Raw genomic sequence first — 23,713 nt, 5'->3', positions numbered from 1 at the left:
ATGACACTTTGGCGACCAATGTCAGCTACCGAATTCTTAATTGGTTAAAATACCGACGAAAAACGCACAAAAACCGATAAACGACGTACACCACTAATTTTTAAACAATCATTTACCATTTTCCGCGATGAAACACGAAGAAAATTTGTTATTTTTCAATTTATAATATTTTTAAATGACATTTTATGAATTAAAACAAAAACAAATTTCCTGTTTACTGCGATTGAAATATAAAAATTAAAGGCCGGCCTGACAGATTGGTGCCCATTTTTGACAAACAAATTTTGACAACGTTCGGAATATATTACCTTATTATGTGTACTGTGCTACCGCATACCCTCCAGTGTGGCCAAGCCTTAAGTGTGCAAAGCAACAACAAATTTAACCGACAAATTTTGCCACCACTATGGTGAATCACCTACCAAGTGTCTATGTGTGCTTAAATACGCAACACACAGAAACCTGGTAGGTCATTTACCACACCTCGCACCTTGTTTGCAAAAGTTATTTGACAGCTCAGTTCCTAGTCTTGGTATAGTTTGTCCATGGTTTTGAGTCTTAGTACATTTAGTCGATGGCTTGTAGTGAAACTAGTATGACTTCAGAAGTTTCCCAGGCTCAACTTTCCTTTAGGGTCGCACGAATTTTAATACGCGAATAATTTTATGTGAAAGATTAATGACTAAAAGTAATAAAAATAACAATTTTAAAGTTAGGAAACGTGTATTTATATTTTTAATTTATTTTTTAAAGTTCATTTTTTCATACAAATGCATGCAAATTACGACCGCGAAGAAAAAAAAAATTTTTTTTGAAGTTCTTTTTACATACCCAAACTTGTCTCCACCTCAAATCCTATAGTGTGCCCAAGCAGGGGGGTTGCAGGGGGGCAGCATGCCCCCCCATACGCATCTCAACTTTTATACGCCTCAAACTTCAAATTCTTCGTGGTCGTCATTTGCATACATTTTGTATGAAAAATTTAAATATTTATTTTTTAATCATACTTAGGGGTGTTTCCTAACCTTAATGTTTCCTAACCTAATGGAAAGTCGCCCCGTTTCCCATAACCCATGAAAATCTGTTCTCACTTACAGGTGTTTCATAAATTCAATACTTTACTTAATATTAAATAATTATACGTTTATTGAACACATATTAAAGCAATGGCGACAATGGATATGGAATTAAAAAAGGTTACAAATCAAACTTCAAAATATCATTTATATACAAACATCCTTTTAGGCGTTTACAGAAGTGCAAATCAATCGCATTGAGACGACGAAAAAAATTAATATGCTAGACATCAAGCATGACATGGTTAAGACTGGAAAACACAAATGTATTCTCACTGAAAAGGGCACAAGCGATCTTCCAGATGATGCAAGGTAAAATGAAAGTTAACAAAATGTTGGCAATCAAAAAACATATTTTTCCAGAGTCTATCTCTCAGTAGGTAGAATGTTTGTTCTAACGAATGTACAAAACATGCGTGCTGATCTCAAGTCTAAACAAGAAAAATGTCAGAAAACTCTCGAATTGCTACAAAAAAAAAAAGAATTTCTTGCTAAGAGTTTAAAGGATCAAGAGGATAACTTACGCGAGTTGGTGAAACAAAAAAAAGATTCTGGCACAAAGACCGTACAATCTGAATAATAATAATAAAAAACAATTTAAGCATTACATAACTAGTTGTTTTTATAAGAGTTCATCTAAATTAAAATTTGCGAACGAAACGAATTCATTTCCGAGGTTCCTATTGTGCGCTGGACAAAAATTACAAAGTTTCAGATCCAAAAACTTTGTTACCCAAGGCTCAACCACTTTTCCCGAGCAGAAAATTATCTTTCCTTCTGGTTTCTTTAGCTTTTTTATAATGTGAGCTGTTTTGATAATACAATCTTCTGATAGGAACGGTGGATCCGCTATTATTAAGTCATAGAGGCTTGCGTGTTCGTCGATGTGGTTGGGCTCCTGGAAGGCATCATTAAAGTCATAGAAAATGAAGTCATCTCCGAAAGTTGAAAATCTTCTGTCAAACTCAAATATTTTTACTGAAAATAAAAAAGAACGTTAATCAATTTATTTACTTGACCCCTCCTCTAATAGCTAGTATTCAAATTATCTCATTGTGAATGTCAAATCAAATATTATATACTTATAGTCTAAGAGCTGGCAGCAGATTTTTTGCGTGAGAGGCAACCGATTCATATCGATTGCACCCCACTTCTGTTATATTTTAAAAAATAAAAGACTAGTGTCCAAGAATGCCATGACTTATTTATTTCGTTGCTGTAAAAAATGTATTTAGTACATTTTTTTCTCTCCTTACTGCAGAAACCGTGATCACTGGGGTGCCATAGCACCCCATGCCCATATGTGTAAGTGCTATATATTTTTGTTGAACAAGTGTACCTACAATTTTTTTTTATTTTTTGAAACTGTAACAAGGTAAATTAGTGAAAAAAACTAACATTTGAATTTTTTTAACAAAATCGTTGGAGCCGTTTTCGTGAAATTAAACTTTTCCGAAATTTTTGTATGACAGGTACCCTTATTTTTGGACCAAAAACATTAATTCCAAAAACCCCTCTGGAAAGCCTCCAAAAAATGCTACATACCAAGTTTGAAGTCAATTGGTCCTTCCGTTCAGACTGTAGCTCCTTATACAGACAGACAGAGTGACAGAGTGACAGACAGACGGACTTCCGGGACCCACTTTTTTGGCATTCTCTACCATCGTAATGTCACGGAAAAATGTTATCTCAACTTTTTTTTTTGTACGAATGCATAACTTGATATATAGTGCCTATATCGCAAGTAAAAAGGACAAGCCAAAATATTATCCCTAGACGATGAAACTAGGCCACATTTTCCTGGCATGGTAAGGATCCATTGGTTAGATGGATGGCAGAATTGATAAATTCTTTTTTCTTAATATTACATTAGAATACCAAAGAACCATATTTCTCGCCAGTTTTTTTTTTTTTTTTTTTTTTTTTTTATTGATTGATTAGATTAGATATTCATACATGACAATGACCCAAACATGCATCAAAAATAGTACAAGATAGGTTTTCCGACGAAAAAATCGATGTTTGCACCTAGCCATCTCAAATTCACGATCTTAACCCCATAGAAAATTTATAAATTGATGTCAAGGTTAAGCTTGGGGAAACAAAATTCGAAAATTCAAACGATCTTTGGGCCAGAATCAAAGAAGCGTGGTACCGTACTCCACAAAGTCGATACCAGACGTTAGTTGAAAGTTTACCAAAGAGGTGCCAAGGAACTTTGAAAAACCGTGGTCTACTTACAAGTTACTAACTTAGTAGTATTGAATTTATTGGAAATTGTATGTATTTTTGCTTAGAAATGATTATTTTTATGATTTTCGCAATGTGTGCTATTTCCTTGTCCACAAGAAAAAAAGGTATTCTCTACAAATCATAATTTTTAAAAATTGAATTGAAATGAAATAATTTATAATTATTAATTTTATGAATCCCCATAAACTAATGCATGCCCTGATATAAAAATTTTAATATATAAGTTAAAAGGTCCCAAATAAATCCAATTTTTGTAAGAAAAATCAAAAGTGTGGTATTTCTTTGTCGACTTTGGATTTTAAATGCATGTTGGGATGTTGATGCACAAGGTATTGATACGATCTTATAAAATCTTTAGCTTTCTCTCTAGGGCCTTGACTTTTCCTGACTATTTCATCTTCCAGTTTATTTATAAATCTTGTCGGAAGGAAATAGGTTAGGAAAGCTTTTTGGAATTCATCCCACGAGACAAAAGCAGTTCGATTTATTCGAAACCATTCAAGGGCGGGTCCCTTAAATACTTCGGAAAGCGCTTTCAAAATTTCGTTATTTCGAATTTTATAGCTTTCGTTAAGTTCGATAAATTCGCGTGACCATCATATCTTAATCCCCATTTACGTACAGTGTTCATGACATCGACTTCACGACATACTGTGGGTCTTGAAAAAAACATGTTAGGTGCTTCGCCCCTTAGCCTCCCAACGTCTGCAGGAGGTTGAAAGTAGCAGCATTAGCAGAAAACATCGGCGGAGAATAATTTGTAACTGGGTAGTAACTCCTGATTCTCGGGTAAGACTGTCGAACTCGTTAATCGGTGGATTTGTTGGCAGCGGGTGAGTGGAAGTGCTCGCTGATGTAGCTGCTCCAGGATTTCCTACAACGCCTTTGCTTCCATCATTTTTGCTTTCAGGACTGCTTCGTTTTTCTTACGGCCGATTTCTTCACAGAGTCCTAACGCTAAAACCGGTCCTAGTCCTAAAGTTAGTACTCAAATAAGTACCAACTCATTTCTTCATCCAAGTACTAGGTCCTAAAACTGTCAATTTAGGACCGAGTACTAGTTAGGACCTGGTCCTAGCTAGCTCCTCAAAATCAGCAAGTACCTGGTTATTATACCAATCGTTAGTACTCAAATCAGTACCAAGTGATTTCTTCACAAAACTTCTAAGCCCTAGTACTGTCAAATTGGTACCGAGTATTAGTTAGGACTCAATATTTGTTAGGACCTCAAAATCGGTAGTCTAGCGCTTAGTACTTGAATAAAAAACAATGGATTCTATTCTTTTTAAGAGAAATCTGCCGGATTTATTAATTTCTTGGGTGCTGTTTCGCTTGTTAAGTGATTTTTTGGTAATTTTAATGATTTGAACGATTTTTAAAAATTTACCAAAATTACCTGAAATGAGGAATGCAATGCCGGAACGGGAAGAATGGACAACAGAACACTTTTTGGTGAAGAAGTACCAAAAAAGTTCGATATTCCTAAAAGTGACAACCAAGATGGTCTTTACATTTCTCGGCCTGTGAACCATTTACACCCCAATAATACCTCGGACTTGCCTATAAGTCAAGATAAAATATTGCGAGTTGCATTTTAGTAAACAAAAAAGACAATATAAGGACTGCATTCTTTTAAATTATTCTTTTTATTAAAATAAATTTTTTATGTACATATGTAGGTACAAACGTCTATCCGAAAATGTCGATAACTTAATATGTCTACTGCATTAAGGTTAGCAATCCGTTTATACCTCGAGTACTTGTGTGAAACTTTCCTCAGTGGTGACCAGTATTTCAGAATATCACACAATTCAGCATTCATAAATTAATTCTTGACTATTTAATTTCTTGATAAATGAATCGAATTTGTTTTGCTTGTTGGCTTCTTGTTACGTTTGACCACATTTGTTTTGAAATTTTTTTGATAGTCCTTTTATTATTTTCTACTTTTTGTCTTTCTTTATTTTGTTAAAATCTCTTAAATATGAAAATAAAGTGTTTCAAATATCAAAATAATTATTTTAAACATCAAAATATTGACAGAATGACAGTTAGACCAGTTTTATACGTATTAATTCTTAGGACTGCGTTGTGAACTCAGATCCGGTCCTATATATGTGAAGAAATGCTCGGGTCCTAACTTTTCCTTAGGACCGAGTACTAGTGCTAGGACCTGGTCTAGCTAGACCGGGTACTAAGCTGACTTAGGACTTAAGTGAAGAAATTGGCCGTTAGATTTCTAGATTTTTGTAGTTTCCCTTTTTCCGTCTTCTTCGTTTTGAATTCACCACAATTCTTTTTGTCGATTCTCTTTTGAATTCATATACTGCACATTGGACGATTGCGTGGGTGTTATCATAATTTGCTATCAGTGATGTGGATATGCTTGGCTAGGTACATGGCAGCGGTGATGCGTTTGGGGTTTTTGTTGTTGCTGGTTGGTAATGAAGGTATGTACAGTGACGAGCAAAAGTGGTCAAATGTTTTGCCTTTTTTGAAAAAGTTGTTTAAAACTTAGTGTTGTTTACATAAATTAAATCGTTTTAATTTTATTATATTTCTAAATTATGTCACCATTAGTTTTCCTGATTAAAATTTTAAAAAATGCTTCATTGTCCAAAAATGGAAAGTATCATATTGGTATTTGGACTTGACCAATTCTGCTCGTTTTGGGAAAAGGCTTTTGTTTCAATGTATTGAGTGTACTAATTACCACTTTTAACAATGTTTCGAGATACGATCTATCAATCTGTAAAGAAATAATTTGAAAATTCGGTAGTATTTCAGCTAAACGGAAAGCTCAAAGCTCAGCACTATTAGACTTGCGTTTTTTTACTCTCCTTACAATTTCTTCAAAATTTTCAAAAGATTTTCAGCCAAAATGGGTCAGGGATTTATGCTGACTAAGAAATTGTTTTAAATTTCTGTTTTCCGAACCAATATTTGCCAATTTAAAAGGTATTGGTTGTTTCTTCATATAGTTGAAAAATTATATCAGACAACACGTAGTCTTCTGTTGCTAAAAAAACTTGGCTGAAAATCTGTTGAAAATTTTGAAGAAATTGTAAGGAGAGTAAAAAAACGCAAGTCTAATAGTGCTGAGCTTTGAGCTTTCCGTTTAGCTGAAATACTACCGAATTTTCAAATTATTTCTTTACAGATTGATAGATCGTATCTCGAGGCATTGTTAAAAGTGGTAATTAGTACACTCAATATATTGAAATAAAAGCCTTTTTCCAAAACGAGCAGAATTGGTCAAGTCCAAATACCAATATGATACTTTCCATTTTTGGACAATGAAGCATTTTTTAAAATTTTAATCAGGAAAACTAATGGTGACATAATTTAGAAAAATAATAAAATTAAAACGATTTAATTTATGTAAACAACACTAAGTTTTAAGCAACTTTTTCAAAAAAGGCAAAACATTTGACCACTTTTGCTCGTCACTATGTATGTCGCATGCGTCGGTGGCTGGTGATGATGATGCTGGAAGGTAGCTAGTTGCGTAGTCGACTGGTGATCAGTTGTTTTTGGGGGTAGTAGGTTATATGTAATGCATTGCAGGATGCATCATTACAAAATCGACTATCACAAATTTTATCAGTACGGACTAGCCATTTCCAAACATTTTCAACAAGGTTTAGGGTTGTTTTCTATGGTACTTCCTAAATTTGTACTTCCTTCCAATATTTTACAAATCATTTTTTGTGGTAGGAGGCGCGGTCCTGTCGAAAAATTCAGTATACTGGTTCACAAATATGTACTAGAGAATTAAGGAAAAGTTTCTTGAACATTCATTTACAAATAATTGTGACCACTCTTCACGTTTGAAATTCATTATTTGTATTATCGTAGTAGATTACTTTCTTCCATGCCTTAACACTTCTTTTTTAACAATGAAGTTTGTCTCAAAATAGTTTCTCCTTTCGCAGAATGTTTAACTGATAGTTTAACTCACCAAGGACATCAAAATTAAATGTTCGTTAATCCAAAAATAACAAGAAACACCACTCATCTTTTCATGTGGTAAGGAATTCCAAAAACCTTAAACGCATACAATTCTGTTCTTGGTTTAGTGATGGTGTCTTTTCAAAATTCAGCCAATTTAAAAGATTGGGACTAATGACCCACTTTTATTCTTGTCCTTAATCCACCAAAACTGGTAGCACATGTAAAAATTTACTCGTCTAAGAGTGTTTTTTTTTTTTTGGATTTTTCCACCACCATTCATTTTTTTTACCCCCGGAATGTTTCTATCTGAAGTCTGGATAGAGCAAATTCACAATTCGTAATTTTTTTTAACCATACCAGTACTGGTGGATCCTTCATTGTTTGTTTTAAGGTGTTTTCGCCAAAATTTTGCGATTTTAATCCACCCATGTTTTTCAAAATGTTAGTAGTACACTAGAAAGTCCAGTTATTTGTTTTAATAGTAAATTTGTTCGAAATCCACAAAAACATTAAAGATAACAAGATTGTACCTATTCTGATAAAGAAAAAAATAAGTTAATTTTTCCTCAAAAAATACTTTACAAGAAAAACAATGGGAAAGTTACAGGCCGCCTCCACAGGAGATAATTTTTGTTATGTTGACGTGTCTTAACAACAAATGTCTTGTGGAGGCTCGCCATTTCTTGTTATGATTCAATGTTAGACAACCGTGTCTTCGATTTTGTCTGAACACGATTGTCTAACATCGAATTTATCGAATTTGATAGATGTGTTTTTTTTTTTCTTTTGGAACTGCAGTTTTTTCATTATTTTTTGTCCTCTCATGAAGAAGGTTGTCTCCGTAGTAGCGGACGACAAAATATTTTTCTTTGTTTTGCGAATTTTTGCATGTTTTATGTTGAAATTAATTAGATTTCATGAAATGGTATATACTTTTTGAATTTATTTATTTATTTTGAGTTTATTTAACAGGTATTATAATTGATTTTTATAAAAATAAGTTGTTTATTTTTTGGAAGGCAAATAAAAAACAGACCAAGCAATGGGTACATGTGTATAAATTGAAAAAAAATTAAAAAAAAAAGTATTCATACAAAATTGACCATATAAAATAAATTTTGTTCGCAAAAAATCATACATCATCCTCTGGCGAACGAAGCATTTGAAATGAATTGTCCGAACAAAATTTGCCCAGCCAAGAAAAAAAAAATTGTTATGTTTTAGATGTTAGACATTGAGTTAGAGAAAAATATCTCCTGTGGAGGCGGGGTGTTATGGTCCATTTTGAAATAATTTTAACCGTTGCTTTTCCCTACATCTTAAACTATAAAAAAAATGCACCACTATTAATTGGGGACAAACGATTAATGAACATTTGAAAAATTGTATACCTATTCTGATGAAAAGGAGTGTATATTCATTTAAAAATTAGAAAATTCTGCCTTTGAATAGTATTATTTATTACTGTAAGTGTTGCCGTTATTTCTTAATAATTTTTTTTTATTTGCGAAAGATCGTTACGCTGAAAAAATGTTAGAAATTCTAACTGATCAAGGCCTGTGTCGGATTGTGAAACAAACCGACCAGAATAACTGATCAATCATCTACTTTAATAGACAACGTTATTACTAATAAAGATCTGAAGTCAAGATTTAAATACGTGATAGATGCAGTCGATAAAATTAAGGATCATGAAACTATTTATTAATATTGAAGTGCAAATTAAAAAGAAACCACACAGTTTTGATTCCTGTCTTAACGCAGAAAATTTTCATAATGTATTTTTTTTTTTAAGACTTGCATGATTTGTCATAGACTTTGAGTGAAAAACTTAATAAATGTTGTGAAATATTAACGGTTACAAAATATACTCTGTCTGATAAAAGTTTACCGTTTTTACAAAAACGAAAAAAAAAATATTTCTTTTTTTCGTTTAACACCAAAATAACAAAACAATTCATAACAAATTCACTCATTTGACACATCCCGACCACACGCATGGGTAAAAAAATTTTCCTGTTGAAATGTTAAAATGCATTTTAAAATGTTGACATTAACTGTTTTTCTACATACACAAAATAAAAAACAAACAGCAACCAGCACCACGACAACACATAATGCTTTTTTTCATTTTTAAAGCTTGAAAAAAGCATTAATCCTGAAAGCTCTTTCAGAAAAATAATAGAAAAAGGAGTAGTTTATGAAGCAAATTTACCAATGGTAATGTTAACTCTTATGCATGGTATAAATATGGTCTTTTTATACCATGTCTCTTATGTATTGTGAATACTTTTAATAAACAACTTTTATTATTGAGTTTCATCCTACCACAGATCGTGTGGCAGATCGGTTATAGGAGGATGTACTTCGCTTAATAAAGAAATTACAACAACAATGCCATGGCGCGTCTGTGGTTTTCTTTTGTGTTTCAGGGGCATATTTTTCGTGAATTCCTTTTGGGCAATCGTAAGGTCCCATTGATTTTGAAAAACCTCTCCCATAAGGCCTGTACTGCCAATTTTTATCGGACAGAGTATAAGTCCTTAATCTGATGACAGTGAATGGTTTAATTTAGACCTACAGAGATTAAAAAATGAAATGATTAGAGCAGTGTAAGTTTTCGGGTTTTTGAGAAAGAAAAACCAGAAACTAGGTGTTTTTTAAATGAGAAAACATATTTGAGATACCTTTGAGGGCTCTGGCAGGGTAAAGGCTGAAAAGAAACGGGCTTAAACTTTCATTTTCTAAACCAGGAATAGACATAGAATATTAATTTGTTACTACGTAACAGAAAATAAGTTAATAGGTTTTTTATTAGAAAAATGCACTTCAAAATGCTTTAAAGCGGTCTGGCGGGGCGAAAGCTGAAAAAAAACTTCTGGTACCCACATTTTTGAAATCAGGGGATTTTTTATGATTTTTTGGTGTATCATTTATTCGGTTATACCAAAACACCAAGTTGATTTTTTACTGCACTTTGGATGCGTCTAGCAAGGGAAAGCTGAAAAAGATCACTGCCAGACTTTTGCGTTGACATACTGTGGTGCATATCTAGATATGTACACACTCTAATTTCGGTTATACCAAAACTGCCAAAATATGCTGCCGGCTCTCGGTCTATATGATTTATTATTGCAAAATAATACATTGTCAATTTTTTAAATTTTTTGTTATTTTGAAAAAAAAAAATGGTTAATGTCGGGAATCGAACCTGACTGTCAGTCGTGCACTTTACCCTTACCCTCTAGGTCAGTCTTTTATAAAAATAATAGTGCCAATGAGGCTTTCTATTAGTTTTAAGTTGATATTTTTTTTCAGTGTAGGGTCATTTAAACTTGTATTACTTGAAAAGGGGAAAAGACCGCGCTATTATTTCGAAATGTAGGACAGTATTCTTCATTTGAGAACTTAAATTGTTGAAGGCACTCGAAGGTAAACCAACTAAATCTCCAATTTACTGAAAATTAAGCTAAATAAAAATGATTAAAATTGCTTCGCTTACGAGCCCCATTACAAGAAGCCTTAATGTTATTTAACAATATAATTTATGTTTTTAGGAAGTATTAACCTTCTCCTTTAATATCCATAATAATTTAATATTGTACACAATTTTTTAACATCCGTTATCACTATCCCAAGTTTACAACTTATAACTGCAGCGATAATAAGCAAGCTGTACTTTTTTTTATATATTGGCTTTGAATGGCTATTAAGAAGTGAAAAAAGGTGTAACCGTCTAACTTTTTTTGGTTTTGGTTTGAAGTAGAGCCTACTAATGCACGTGTATTAAGGTACACGAGTTACACGTGTATTAAAATTATTTGTGTCGAAGCACGTGTATTTGTAAATAGCGTTCGAACATTTAGATTTTGTGGCGATTTCTTAAAAAATGCATTATATTCAATAAAAAGGTTATTGTTCAGGTTTTTGCATTTATTGGCTTGATTTACACATTGACTTTGCTCGCAAAATTTTATTGGAAATTCTTATTCAACCCGCAGTTTGGTTATTTGTCATTATTCACTCCTTAAATTAATTTTTTTATTTACCGAAACTTTTGATTGTGAATTCAAATGTTTAAGGAAAATGTGTACGAATATAAGTACGCACACGGTGATCTTGAAGACGCAGCAGGTTTTACAAAAATGGACCCCAAAAGTAATGATGCAGGATTGTTCGGACTGATTTCAGGATTCTAAATATGTAAACTTCAAAATCGTACCTGATCCCTTTTTTGAGTTATAAGAATTTTTGTATACACGGGAGGGGATTTTGACTTAGAATGGGGAAAAATAAGTAAAGGGTATAATTTTTTTAAATAATTCAATGGTCTTATAAATTTCTAGTCGAAAGCAAAAAACCACATGCTTATAAGTATTTTAGTTTTTGAGATTGGAGGAAAAATGTATCGCATCCCCAGAATTTTCTTTTCCTCCTAGACTATTGATTATGTCATTCAGAAAGGAACTAAGACGTTCACGGGTTTTTATTGCATTTAATTTGCATTGCTATTAAGCAAATTGAAGATAAGGGTGCAAAAGCCCCTTTTTTGGTTTTTTCAATATATCTCGTAAGCCGAGCAAAATTTTGATATATTGAATTCAAAACTTTTTGTAGAGAATTAAATTCCCTAGTAGAATAATGTTATTTAAAAATTGAAAAAAAAATTTCCATACCAAAACAGTGAGTTTATAATCTTAGCTTTTGAAAAAAGTATCAATCATAACTGTAAGTGTTGCCGTTGTTCTGCAAAATATATTTTTTATACATTTTACTACACTTAACAAAAGAAAATAGAACATTTTTTTCTTCTCCTGAAAAATTTGAAATCATGGACTTATCATGTTTTGAAAATAAACGAATGTGTTTTTTTACCCCCCGAAAACCATATAAAGCCACGATTTAAAGCTGCCAGACTTTTGAATTCGTTATAAGATCATGTTATCGCACAGGTGGCTTCAGTTAAGGAGGAATAAATGTCAATATAAAAAAACTTTTATTCCTAGGAATAAACTCTATTTGAGGTATATCTGACTATTGAAAAATTGGCCCGTAATCGTATAATATTTGTAAGTAGATGAAAGTTTATTTGGGTGGTATGAGCTCCCAAAGCCCCCTTCTTGCAAATTACCTACATGAGTTTTTGCGATAATTAAAATGGGCTAAAAAAGATTTGGGGTGTTTCAACCCCCCAATGCCCCTCCCCTGAGTCCGGACCCCAAAATATTGCGTTGCCACCCGAACTTGATATGCGTACAAAGTTTCAGCTCGAAATAGATTTCCAATATTTATATGGCTAGTTTTTTAATTGCTTATTGTCAGTCACAAACAAAGCTAATACATAAAAGCGTTTTAATAATAAAAAAAAAACTCAATTATTTTTGCTAATTTCCTGTTTTCCAACTTGTTTTTTTGGGTGCGTACTACGCAAAAACCTGAACAATAACCTTTTTATTGCATATAATGCATTTTTTAAGAATGTTCGAACGCTATTTACACGTGTAAATATAAATACATGTGTATTTATTAAATGCACGTGTAAATAAAGTACACGTGTAAATGTGTTTTAGATACACGTGCATCGGGTACACGTGTAATTAAATAAACGAACAAAATCGTAGACTCTAGACTCATTGCATTTAAAAAAAAACTGACATTTATTTTTTTTTTACCTATGGCGGTACCCACTGTGCGATGGTGCCAAAGCATTGACCGGGAACCAGGGGCGTACACTCCCTTGGGGCAAGCGGGGCGGCGCCCCGGGGCCCCCGACCGAATCCAGGGCCCCCACTGGAGACAATGCAGATAATATAATATATTGATTTAAAAAAAAAGGTTACCCCAACAAAATAAACTGCTATTTTCAAAGAAAAATTATAATAATCTTAGGGCCCCAAAAAATATTACTTGAAAAATCTTTGCAACCACAAATAATACATTAGAGGCCCTAAAAAAGCAAAAAAAGTTTTGTTAATGGCATACCAAATATTACTCAAGTCAATACATTATGGGCCCCAAAAAAGCAAACAACTTCAGGCCAGGGGCCCCAAAAGCCTTTACTTCAGGGCCCCCAAAAAATTAAATTAAAAAAAAAAATAGTTTTTTTAAATTAAATTACATTTGTTGATGGATTACTAAATATTACTTTAAGAGCCCCAAAAAAATATGACTTCGGGGCTCCAAAAATATTATATGAAGGGTCCCAAAAAATAATTTTTGAGGAGCCCCGTTAGTTGAAAGGCAATCAAATATTAATTGGGGGCCCCAAACTCTATTGCTAAGGAGCCCAAAAATATTCATCAAATTTTTTGATGGCATGACAAATAATATTATTTGAGGATCATCAAAACCTTTTACTTCAGTGGTTCAAAACAATCAAATGTAAAATTAAATATCAATTCAGGGGCCCCAACACAAATACATCAGGGCCCAAAATAAAAATATTACGTTATTGGTTGCATTCCGAATATTACTTCGAAACAGAGGCCCCAATACCAATAATATTTTAGGGGCCTCTAAGCACTTAATTTTGAGGCCCCAAAAATAATTTTTCAGGGGCCCCAAAAGAAATAAACTATGTTTGATGATAGAAAATCAGATGTGTACATATTACTTCAGAACAGAGGCCCCAAGATCTATTAATTCTAAGCTAAACAAATTTTTATTTTAGAGGTCTCTAAATATTTAATTTTTGGGGCCCCTATCTCAAGTATTTACTACTTTTATGATAGACATTTTAAGTAAGTATAGCAAAGTGCATAACGAACATATTAAAACATTAAAATGAACCTAAAAATAAATAAGCCATACAAAAAAAATGTATGGCGTATACTTACTTTTTTTTTGTATCTAAGGGGCCCCCAAATATCAAAGGGGCCCAAACTTTAGTCTTGCCTCGGGGCCCCGACGACTCAACGTACGCCACTGCCGGCAACAAAAAAGGACTAATTACAAAATTGGAACTCGTAATGCTAAACTCTTCATGAACTCAATGCTTTCTTCACTGCCTGCAAAATTACATAAATGATGTGCCTCTTAAGGATGTGATCTGAACTTTATAAAATGCAAGCCCTTGCAAAGTCAACTGTTTAGGATTGTATGCGTTCAAATTGGTTCACTTCACAATAATCTCTTTTTACCACACAGTTGGCAAAATATTGACGCACGTTTTGGAATTACGAGCTGAATGATTGGTGTTTTTTTTACAACAGTCAAAATCTGATCTTTTTGACCATTTAAACATCCTGAATAAGAGAGGCAAACATTATAACTGCTAAATCAGAGGATTTCTCGGAAAATTTCGGTTAATGTCTGTGGCTCTACCAGCAAGCAAATTTGATTCTTTTCCCTGCGTTCAAAAGATTCGTAAAGAAAACTCATCGGAAGAATCAATATTTATTAGCTCCCATATTCCTCTCATAGAACAGGGTTTATTAAATAAAACTATTGAGTTACTTTCAAGAAGTGGACTCTGAAATCGAAAATGGAATTAAGATGGAATTCAAAGCCTTTTTTTTTTAATTCTTCGGTTGAACTTGCTAATCTACCGTCTGTATTTAGCATTATTTATTTTTTTTTATCAATATTTGGCTCGCGGCCGCGATTCCCTTAGGAACCCTTCACGGCCCCCAGGGGGGTGAAAATTCTTGCGGATAATAGTCTGATTGTGACCAAAATAGTGAAGATATGTGTGAGAAATTTAATGATGACTAAACAGAATTGATTGGCTGAAAATGAACAAGCTTAAAGGTGAATGTAACAAAGACCAAATATTTGAAGATGATATTGATGTGAAAATGGGTAGTAAATCTTTAATTTGTGTTGAAAGCATTACGTACTTAGGTTGTGTCATAGATAGAAACTTGAATCTAAAAGAACATGCTGGTTATGTATGTACACTCCCTTTCATCAGAATAGGTCCATTACTTTTCGTTTTTTTCCTAACAGTGTATGACAAATAATAATTTTTTGATATCAAGTCATTGTTTAAGATGTTCACAGCATCAACAAAAAAAAATAATTCAAACCGTGTGGTAATTATTTTTGTTTCTCTCTGGCAAAACTTTTCATATCCAAAAACTGAGTTTTTTTTTTTTTGTTTCATCAGAATAGGTAGGTCCATTAAATGAATTCAATCAAAGTTATTTTCAAAAAAGTATTTCAATTATTATAATATTTTTATGGTGGTCTTTTTATTCATAAAAAAATAAAACTGTCCAAGAATCGCATTGTTTAATCTGTGTATGCAATCTAACTAAATTTCTTTCCTATAAATTGTTACATGGTGACCGGTGGGTTAGGAAGAATTTTTGTCTTGAAATCGACGATCACAAATTTTAAATTTTAAGGTTGAGGTCTGTTTTGTATTCCAGATATGAGAGGAGGCGTGGTCCTGCTGAAAAATCCAGTATACGTGTTCACTAGACTGGGCCAAAAAAATAAAATATTTTTTTTTTTGAAAGTTACTTCGAAAATCTTGTTCAGGATGATGAAAAAAAAATTTGGTGAAAATTTGAGCCGTTAAAAAAAATTTTAAGAGGTCTATCATCGGTGTTTTTTATTTTTATACATGATATGATGTTTTACAACATAACTGCTTAGATCAAAGTAAAAAAAATTTCTGTTCATTTTTTCTTATATAAAATTAAATTTCCTACAAAAAAGATCTAATTGAAAATTTTCGTCAGACGAGCCGTATTCGAGTAATTAAGCTTTTTAAATCGAAGTGTTTTTTCAATTTGACTGTTTCACTTTGGAATTTTGTGATGAGCAAATAAGTGAATAGAAAAATAAAACCTCGACAGATTCTTATAGGAAATTTAATTGTCTACAAAAAAGGTCTTGTAGTAATTTTCCCTAAATTGAGTTTTGAAGAAGTTATTCACGATTTAAATCGAGAAAAAAATTAAAAAATCAATTTTCAATTTCAAAATTTTCTAATTCACTGAAAATTCAATATTTTCAAATTAGCAAGATGTTTTCTTGTAGGGAATTAAACGTTCTATAAAAAGTTCCTTGGCAGCAAATTAATTGCTTTAACCGTTTAGAAGATAATCGTATTCAAATCGCAAATGCATACTTGTCATAAGAAAACTATTGAAATCAGTGGGCATTGGTTTTGATACGAATATCTTCTTAACGGTTAAAGCAATTAATTTGCTGCCAAGGAACTTTTTATAGAACGTTTAATTCCCTACAAGAAAACATCTTGCTAATTTGAAAATATTGAATTTTCAGTGAATTAGAAAATTTTGAAATTGAAAATTGATTTTTTAATTTTTTTCTCGATTTAAATCGTGAATAACTTCTTCAAAACTCAATTTAGGGAAAATTACTACAAGACCTTTTTTGTAGACAATTAAATTTCCTATAAGAATCTGTCGAGGTTTTATTTTTCTATTCACTTATTTGCTCATCACAAAATTCCAAAGTGAAACAGTCAAATTGAAAAAACACTTCGATTTAAAAAGCTTAATTACTCGAATACGGCTCGTCTGACGAAAATTTTCAATTAGATCTTTTTTGTAGGAAATTTAATTTTATATAAGAAAAAATGAACAGAAATTTTTTTTACTTTGATCTAAGCAGTTATGTTGTAAAACATCATATCATGTATAAAAATAAAAAACACCGATGATAGACCTCTTAAAATTTTTTTTAACGGCTCAAATTTTCACCAAATTTTTTTTTCATCATCCTGAACAAGATTTTCGAAGTAACTTTCAAAAAAAAAAATATTTTATTTTTTTGGCCCAGTCTAGTGTTCACAATTACTAGATAATTAAGATAATCATTCCATTCTTTACATTTGAAATTTAAGTTCAGTAGTATTCCAGTAGATTACTTTCTTCTATGCCTTAACAATTCTTTTTTAACTATCAAGTAGGGCTCAAAATGGTTTCTCCTTTTTCAAAACGTCAAAGTGATAGTTTCACTCATCAGGGGCATCAAAATAAAATGTTCTTTAATTCAAAAATACCAAGAAATAAACTTCCACTTTCCATGTGTTATAGGCTTTTAAAAACTTCGATCATATACAATTCTGTTCTTGATTGAGTGGTTTTGTCTTTTCAAAACTCGACCATTTAAGGCAATTGGAACTGTTGACCATATTCTATTTACAGTCCTAACATGAGAAATAAAAAACCGCTTTTTTCTTTTTCCTGTCGTTTACCCACCGAAGATGTTAGAAAACGTAAATTTTTACACGCCAATGAGTGTTTTTTGCTGTTATTTACCACCATTCGTTTTTTTATTACTCCTGGAATAGTCGTATCTGAAGTGAGAATAGATCAAATTCACACTTCGTTAATTTTTTTACCCGTACCATGTCTGGTGTATCTTTTATTCCGTATTTTATTATTAGGGTTTTTTTGCCCAAATTAAGCGATTTTCAAAATTTTTATATCATTATTTAATTACACTTAGGAAGCTCCAGATATAAAGTTAAGTACTCTTTCCGAACCTTTCAGAATACAAAAACTTTAATAATATGGAAAAATTACCTAATAACTATTACTATTACTATATACAATGTACAACGCACATAAATGTACGAAGTACAGACATTTAACAGCACGGGCAACTGAGACCATTTGGCTGAGACAACACAAGACAATGACACAAGAAAGAGACAGATAGACACTAAGAAAGAACATATAACATAGAACAACGTGGCACAGAGGAGGAGACATAGTTGAAAATTGTCTCATATCATCGCACAGGTGGCTTCAGTTAAGCTGGCGATTTAGAAAAAACTTCTGAGCCGACCGTTGGGATTGAACCCACGATGTCTGGCTCTGAACTCATCTACCTATTCCTCTGTGCCAAGGCCACCTGCTTTACCTAATAAAAAAGTCGGATTTCTTAAGAAAATAATTTTTAACTCGGTTATTTATTGAATATTCTCAACAATGTTATACCATTTTGAAAAGAGAATTGAACACGCCAACTTTTAAGGTAACTTGCCGAAACATCGTAGTGCAATTTTTTAACCTACGGTTCATTGAATTAGAGTCATGTAAATTTTTTTAGTACTTAGTTGGGCAAAAAATTAATATTTGCTTAAAAACTGATACAGCTGAGTTAAAATTTTTGCACTTGGTAGCAGGGTTATTCAAGGTTCCGTAACAAAAGAAAAAAATGAGAAAAATTTAGATTTGTAGTCACGGCAAATGAAAAACCGTCACAGGGTGACAATTTTTTCGACTATTTTTCAAATGCCCGTAACTCACAAAATTTATGGGTGCGATTTTTTTTACTATTTTTATGATAACTGTCACCACCTACCCTATCTACCGTTTTCGTTTCGACGTTAACTTTTGGGACACCCTGTATAATATTTTTTTTTTTATATTTATACAAATTTATAAATATTTTAACAAAATAAATAATTCATATTTCTAAAAAAAAATGCACTTCATTTCTCCCCCGAATACAAACCACATCATGCATCACATGCAGCCGGCAGATGTTGGAGCTTTTAAAGGGCTCACTGCCGAGCTTCAATGTGGGAATGGATCAGTTTAAAAGGCAACGAACGTTGGAAAATTCCAAATGACAAAAGCAAACTTCTGCGGACTGATGTGCACGTTCCAGAAAACAAAGACCGTTTTGGTTTTGTACAAAATGCATTGCGCAGATATTAAATTTATCCCTTCGCGGTTGACCATACAAATTATTATATGGTTCAAATGCAGACGGGAAACTGAGACTTCGAAGACTAAAAAATTAGGGTATACTCCAATTTGCGACATCTTTTAGTAGATCTGCATTTCAACTTCCTGCAAGTTAAAAATTTAAAATAAACTAGCGATCCCACCGGTGGCTCTTCTTGGCCAAAAAAATATAAGCTACTTCAATAAAAACCTCAAAAATTGAGCAAAATAAACCAAAAATATGTATTTTTTCGTATGTGAATGCAATCTAGTCACCTTCTCTGGGCTCTGCTCCCAAAACGGTCCATTTTACAGAAAAATGTTAGGGGCATATGTTGTAGGTAATTTAACGACGAACAATTTTTATTGTAACTTCTGATGACCCCGATCAATAGGTCGCGAAATATTTGACTTTTTGACCCTTATAATTTTTTTAAGCCTGCACGATATTAATGTCGATTTTTCACATCTTTATTAAAACGCAGTAATAAAGGTTATACCAAAATTCAGCCTAGTAGGAATTTTTCCGCAGATAAAATCTAAAATTACTGGGCTATTCTGTAATATATGTTTGATTTTGCATTTACCATCGGCATGTATATCTTTAATTGTACTATAGAGTGACGGACACGAGAGAAGTGCTATCTGACTTCCAGGGCTTGAAAGCTTTTGAACTACCTTTCCTACAGAATGTTTTGTCTCCTCGCTATACCAAAACTGACTTAGTTGCTAAAATATAAAAGTCTTATTAATTATTACGAGAATTTTTGACTTTTCTCTCACCCAGTCTTCTTCAAACATTGAGGTATTTCCTGATATACCTAAAACACGATTTTGTTCTTCCCGCTCTCGTTCGGCCTTTTCATGAAGGAATTCATTGAGAACATGGAGTGTCTCTGCCGTTAGCGTTACATCAGTATCTTCCAATGAATTCATTTTCAATAAGAAAGGATAATTTCACTGCTTATGTAGTATAAAATGTGACATTCAATTTATAATTTTTAATGCTTGATGTTATAGTCAGCTATTACATGAAGCCTCAAGAGGCGCGACTCTTTTTTCGAATTTTCTTTTGATAATCATTCTGTGAGGCGCGTACTATTACATGATGCCTCTTGAGTCAAAGACTCAAATTTGACATTTCTCTTTTGATTTAAGTATTGTTGTTGTTGTATTCCACCAAGAAGCAAAAAGAAATGAAAGGGAATGTTGAAAAAAGAAAGATTGGAAAAAGAAACGTCAAAAAAGAGTCTCAGAATTTTGGCCCACGACTCTCCGGTCGGATAATTTTTGTTTTATCTTCTTTCTCTTTTGCACTCATTGGTTTTGAAAAGAGGCGCGCCTCTTGAGGCTTCATGTAATAGCTGACATACGAACCCATCGACAAACTATTACCCCGTTTGTATGGCGATTTGAATCCGAATTGAATCAGGATTTAGGTCTATATATACCTGGATCAAATTGAATCCGGATTTGTCGATCCGATCCGACTCGGGAGCTGAATCGAATCGAAAATATGCATATACATATACCTAAGTGCCAGGCTACACGTACACGGTGATTTTTCAATCACCTAAACAGTGAGTTTGTAGGCAAGAGGGATGAGGAGTGAAGGGGGAAGATGCTCACGAAGGGAGCCCTTCAAGCAAGAAAACGGAGTTCAGAAAAGACACTCCGACCGAGAAAAACGGGGTTGCACTCCCACACTTGCAACTTTTTGTGTATGAACACAAAGTCGAAGGAGAAATCGTGGTGAAAAAACCAATACATATAAAATCGGCTCCGCGGTGATTATAATTTCCATACTAATTTGAGCCGCCTTCGGACCCGTTTCTGAGCCGAAGTCGGACTCAGCTCCGCCTGAGGCGGAGCGGATTCGCATCGAGGTCGGACTTGTTTGCTTGAAGGGTGCTCACGAAGGGAACTTTTTTCTGAGGGCAGTACAGTTCCATTGCTAAATTTTTCCTCTTTTTGACGTTTGTTCCTAGTTCCCCTTCAAGCAAGAAAACGGAGTCCAGAAAAGACAGTCCGACCTCCGACGGAGAAAAGCGGGGTTGCACTCACACACTTGCAACTTTTTGTGTATGAACACAAAGTGGAAGGAGAAATCGTGGTGAAAAGTGAGAAATGGAAAAAAAAGTGAAACAGACATAGCCAACAAGAGCAAAAGCGTCATTTTGTTATGTTTCGTTGAAGTGTATAATCGCGTCGTGTCTCGTGTCGTTGTTATTATAATATTAATATAATTATAAACAATTATATCAAATTATAAACAATATGGAAACAAAAAAAGGTATGTTGTATAATATCGCTCAAAGTGTTTGGATTAAAGTGATGTGTTTCTGTTTGTGTTGTAGATGTAATCTCTAATGATGAAGAATAAGGCAGAAGGTGAAACATGCGATTGGACATCTAAAGAAACACCCACGCAACAACAAATAAAATAAAATGAAAAAAAATGTATTGTATTTTATATTGTATATATTGTGAAAATTTCGTTTGCCAAAATTAAATAAAAAAAAAAACAGTTTCAGTGAAAAAAAAATAAATCTTGTTCTTTTTTGGTCGCAAATGCGAAACGTCATCCCTTTTTTGTTCCTCTTTCTAGTAGGTTTTCGCTGCTCCGACTCAGGTCCGCCTTCGGCTCCATTTTCTCGGAATGGAGATTTTCACCACACCAATACATATGCAATCGACTTCGCGGTGATTATAATTTCCATACTAATTTGAGCCGCCTTCGGACCAGTTTCTGATCCGAAGTCGGACTCAGCTCCGCCTCAGGCGGAGCGGATTCGGACCGAGGTCGGACCTGTTTGCTTGAAGGGTCCCCTTCAAGCAAGAAAACGGAGTCCAGAAAAGACAGTCCGACCTCCGACCGAGAAAAGCGGGGTTGCACTCATACACTTGCAACTTTTTGTGTATGAACACAAAGTCTAAGAGAATCGTGGTGAAAACTGAGAAAAGGAAAAAAAAGTAGACAGACATAGCCAACAAGAGCAAAAGCGTCATTTTGTTATTTTTTGTTGAAGTGTTTAGTCGCGTCGTGTCTCGTGTCGTTGTTAATAGAATATAAGTATAATTATAAACAATTATATCAAACTATTAACAATATGGAAACAAAAAAAGGTATGTTGTATATATCGCTCAAAGTGTTTGGATTAAAGTGATGTGTTTCTGTTTGTGTTGTAGATGTAATCTCTAATGATGAAGAAAAAGGCAGAAGGTGAAACATGCGATTGGGCATCTAAAGAAACACCAACAACAGCAGCAACAACAAATAAAATATAATGAAAAAAATGTATTGTATTTTATATTGTATATATTGTGAAAATTTCGTTTGCCAAAATTAAATAAAAAAAAAACAGTTTCAGTGAAAAAAAAAAATAAATCTTGTTCTTTTTTTGGTCGCAAATGCGATACGTCATCCCTTTTTTATTCCTCTTTCTGGTAGGTTTTCTCTGCTCCGACTCAGGTCCGCCTTCGGCTCCGTTTTCTCGGAATGGAGATTTTCACCACACCAATACATATGCAATCGACTTCACGGTGATTATAATTTCCATACTAATTTGAGCCGCCTTCGGACCAGTTTCTGATCCGAAGTCGGACTCAGCTCCGCCTCAGGCGGAGCGGATTCGGACCGACGTCGGACCTGTTTGCTTGAAGGGTCCCCTTCAAGCAAGAAAACTGAGTTCAACAAAGAAACTCCAACCTCAGACCGCGAAAATCGGGCTTGCACTCACACACTTGCAACTTTTTGCGTATGAACACAAAAGTCGAACGAGAACCGTGGTGAAAAAGTGCGAAACGGAAAATTGCCGAAGGAAAGACAAAGGGAACAGAAAAACAAAGCGTCAACTTCATTTTATTTTTTTTCTTGCAGTGTTTGTGGCGTGTTGTGTCTCGCCTTGTTTAATATTAAATTATATATATTAAATATATAATATGGGATCATTTTAAGCCAAAAAAAGAATTCATCGATAAAATATGGGTGAGTGTGCTCGCGCAGTGATTTTTTAAATAATAAACTAATCATTTTGTGTTTTTCTTAGGAAATCTTCTTCGGCAGCCTGACGCCACCAGCACCCACATACATTCAACATCCACAATTTGTGCAATTACATCGAGTTCTCCTGCCGCTGGCCTTCACCAGAAAATAATAATAAAAAATGTGTTTGTCAGCTATTACATGAAGCCTCAAGAGGCGCGCCTCTTTTCAAACGTAATGAGTGCAAAAGAGAAAAAAGTTGAAACAAAAAATTATCCGACCAGAGAGTCGTGGGTCGGAATTCTGAGACTCTTCTTTGACGTTTCTTTTTCCACTTTTCCTTTTTTCAACATTCTCTTTCATTTCTTTTTGCTTCTTGATGCAATGCAACAACAAATTTTAAGTTAAAAGAGAAATGTCAAATTTGAGTCCTGGACTCAAGAGGCATCGTGTAATAGTACGCGCCTCACAGAATGATTATCAAAAGAAAATTAGAAAAAAGAGTCAAGCCTCTTGAGGCTTCATGTAATAGCTGACTTTGTGAAAATAAAATAAAGAAAAGAAAAAAAAAATAAAACAGTTTCAGTGAAAAAAAAAAATCTGGTTCTTTTTTTGGTCGCAAATGCGAAACGTCATCCCTTTTTTGTTCCTCTTTCTGGTAGGTTTTCGCTGCTCCGACTCAGGTCCGACTCCGGCTCCGTTTTCTCGGAATGGAGATTTTCACAACCCTTCAAGCAAGAAAACTGAGTTCAGAAAAGACACTCCGAAATCAAAACGCGAAAAACGTG

The 23,713-nt window shown here is 33.6% G+C and overlaps 2 protein-coding genes across 3 annotated transcripts; one reads left to right on the top strand and one right to left on the bottom strand.

Annotated features, from left to right (window-relative positions):
- The first annotated feature begins 583 nt into the window (after positions 1 to 583).
- Positions 584 to 1,688, top strand: LOC129914459 (prefoldin subunit 1). 2 transcript variants are annotated; one of them, XM_055993728.1, is made up of 4 exons: positions 584 to 688; positions 1,098 to 1,196; positions 1,246 to 1,388; positions 1,440 to 1,688. In XM_055993728.1, exons 2-4 carry the CDS (start codon positions 1,167 to 1,169, stop codon positions 1,654 to 1,656), a joined length of 390 nt encoding a protein of 129 aa, XP_055849703.1. In that variant the 5' UTR covers positions 584 to 688; positions 1,098 to 1,166; the 3' UTR covers positions 1,657 to 1,688. The 2 variants fall into 2 exon arrangements, with proteins under 2 accessions (XP_055849703.1, XP_055849704.1); XM_055993729.1 differs by lacking the exon at positions 584 to 688 and having other exon boundaries at positions 1,012 to 1,196.
- On the bottom strand, positions 1,673 to 20,347 carry LOC129914457 (protein-lysine N-methyltransferase CG9154). Its single transcript, XM_055993727.1, has 4 exons — positions 20,313 to 20,347; positions 19,724 to 19,959; positions 19,528 to 19,669; positions 1,673 to 2,054 (listed from the first exon to the last, which is right to left on the bottom strand). Exons 2-4 carry the CDS (start codon positions 19,874 to 19,876, stop codon positions 1,699 to 1,701), a joined length of 651 nt encoding a protein of 216 aa, XP_055849702.1. The 5' UTR covers positions 19,877 to 19,959; positions 20,313 to 20,347; the 3' UTR covers positions 1,673 to 1,698.
- Between the last annotated feature and the right edge of the window lie 3,366 nt (positions 20,348 to 23,713).

Source organism: Episyrphus balteatus, chromosome 3 (assembly GCF_945859705.1).
Source record: "Episyrphus balteatus chromosome 3, idEpiBalt1.1, whole genome shotgun sequence".
Classification (NCBI taxonomy): Eukaryota; Metazoa; Arthropoda; class Insecta; order Diptera; family Syrphidae; genus Episyrphus; species Episyrphus balteatus.
This window is presented reverse-complemented; position numbering and strand designations above follow the sequence as displayed.

Coding starts and splice junctions, on each gene's coding strand:
- LOC129914459 (XM_055993728.1), top strand. CDS start 1,167: ATGGCGACAATGGATATGGAATTAAAAAAG. Junction 1,197..1,245: donor TGGATATGGAATTAAAAAAG/GTTACAAATCAA, acceptor ACATCCTTTTAG/GCGTTTACAGAAGTGCAAAT. Junction 1,389..1,439: donor GATCTTCCAGATGATGCAAG/GTAAAATGAAAG, acceptor ATATTTTTCCAG/AGTCTATCTCTCAGTAGGTA.
- LOC129914457 (XM_055993727.1), bottom strand. CDS start 19,876: ATGAATTCATTGGAAGATACTGATGTAACGCTAACGGCAGAGACACTC. Junction 19,670..19,723: donor CAATGTTTGAAGAAGACTGG/GTGAGAGAAAAG, acceptor TTTATATTTTAG/CAACTAAGTCAGTTTTGGTA. Junction 2,055..19,527: donor TAAAGATATACATGCCGATG/GTAAATGCAAAA, acceptor TTTTATTTTCAG/TAAAAATATTTGAGTTTGAC.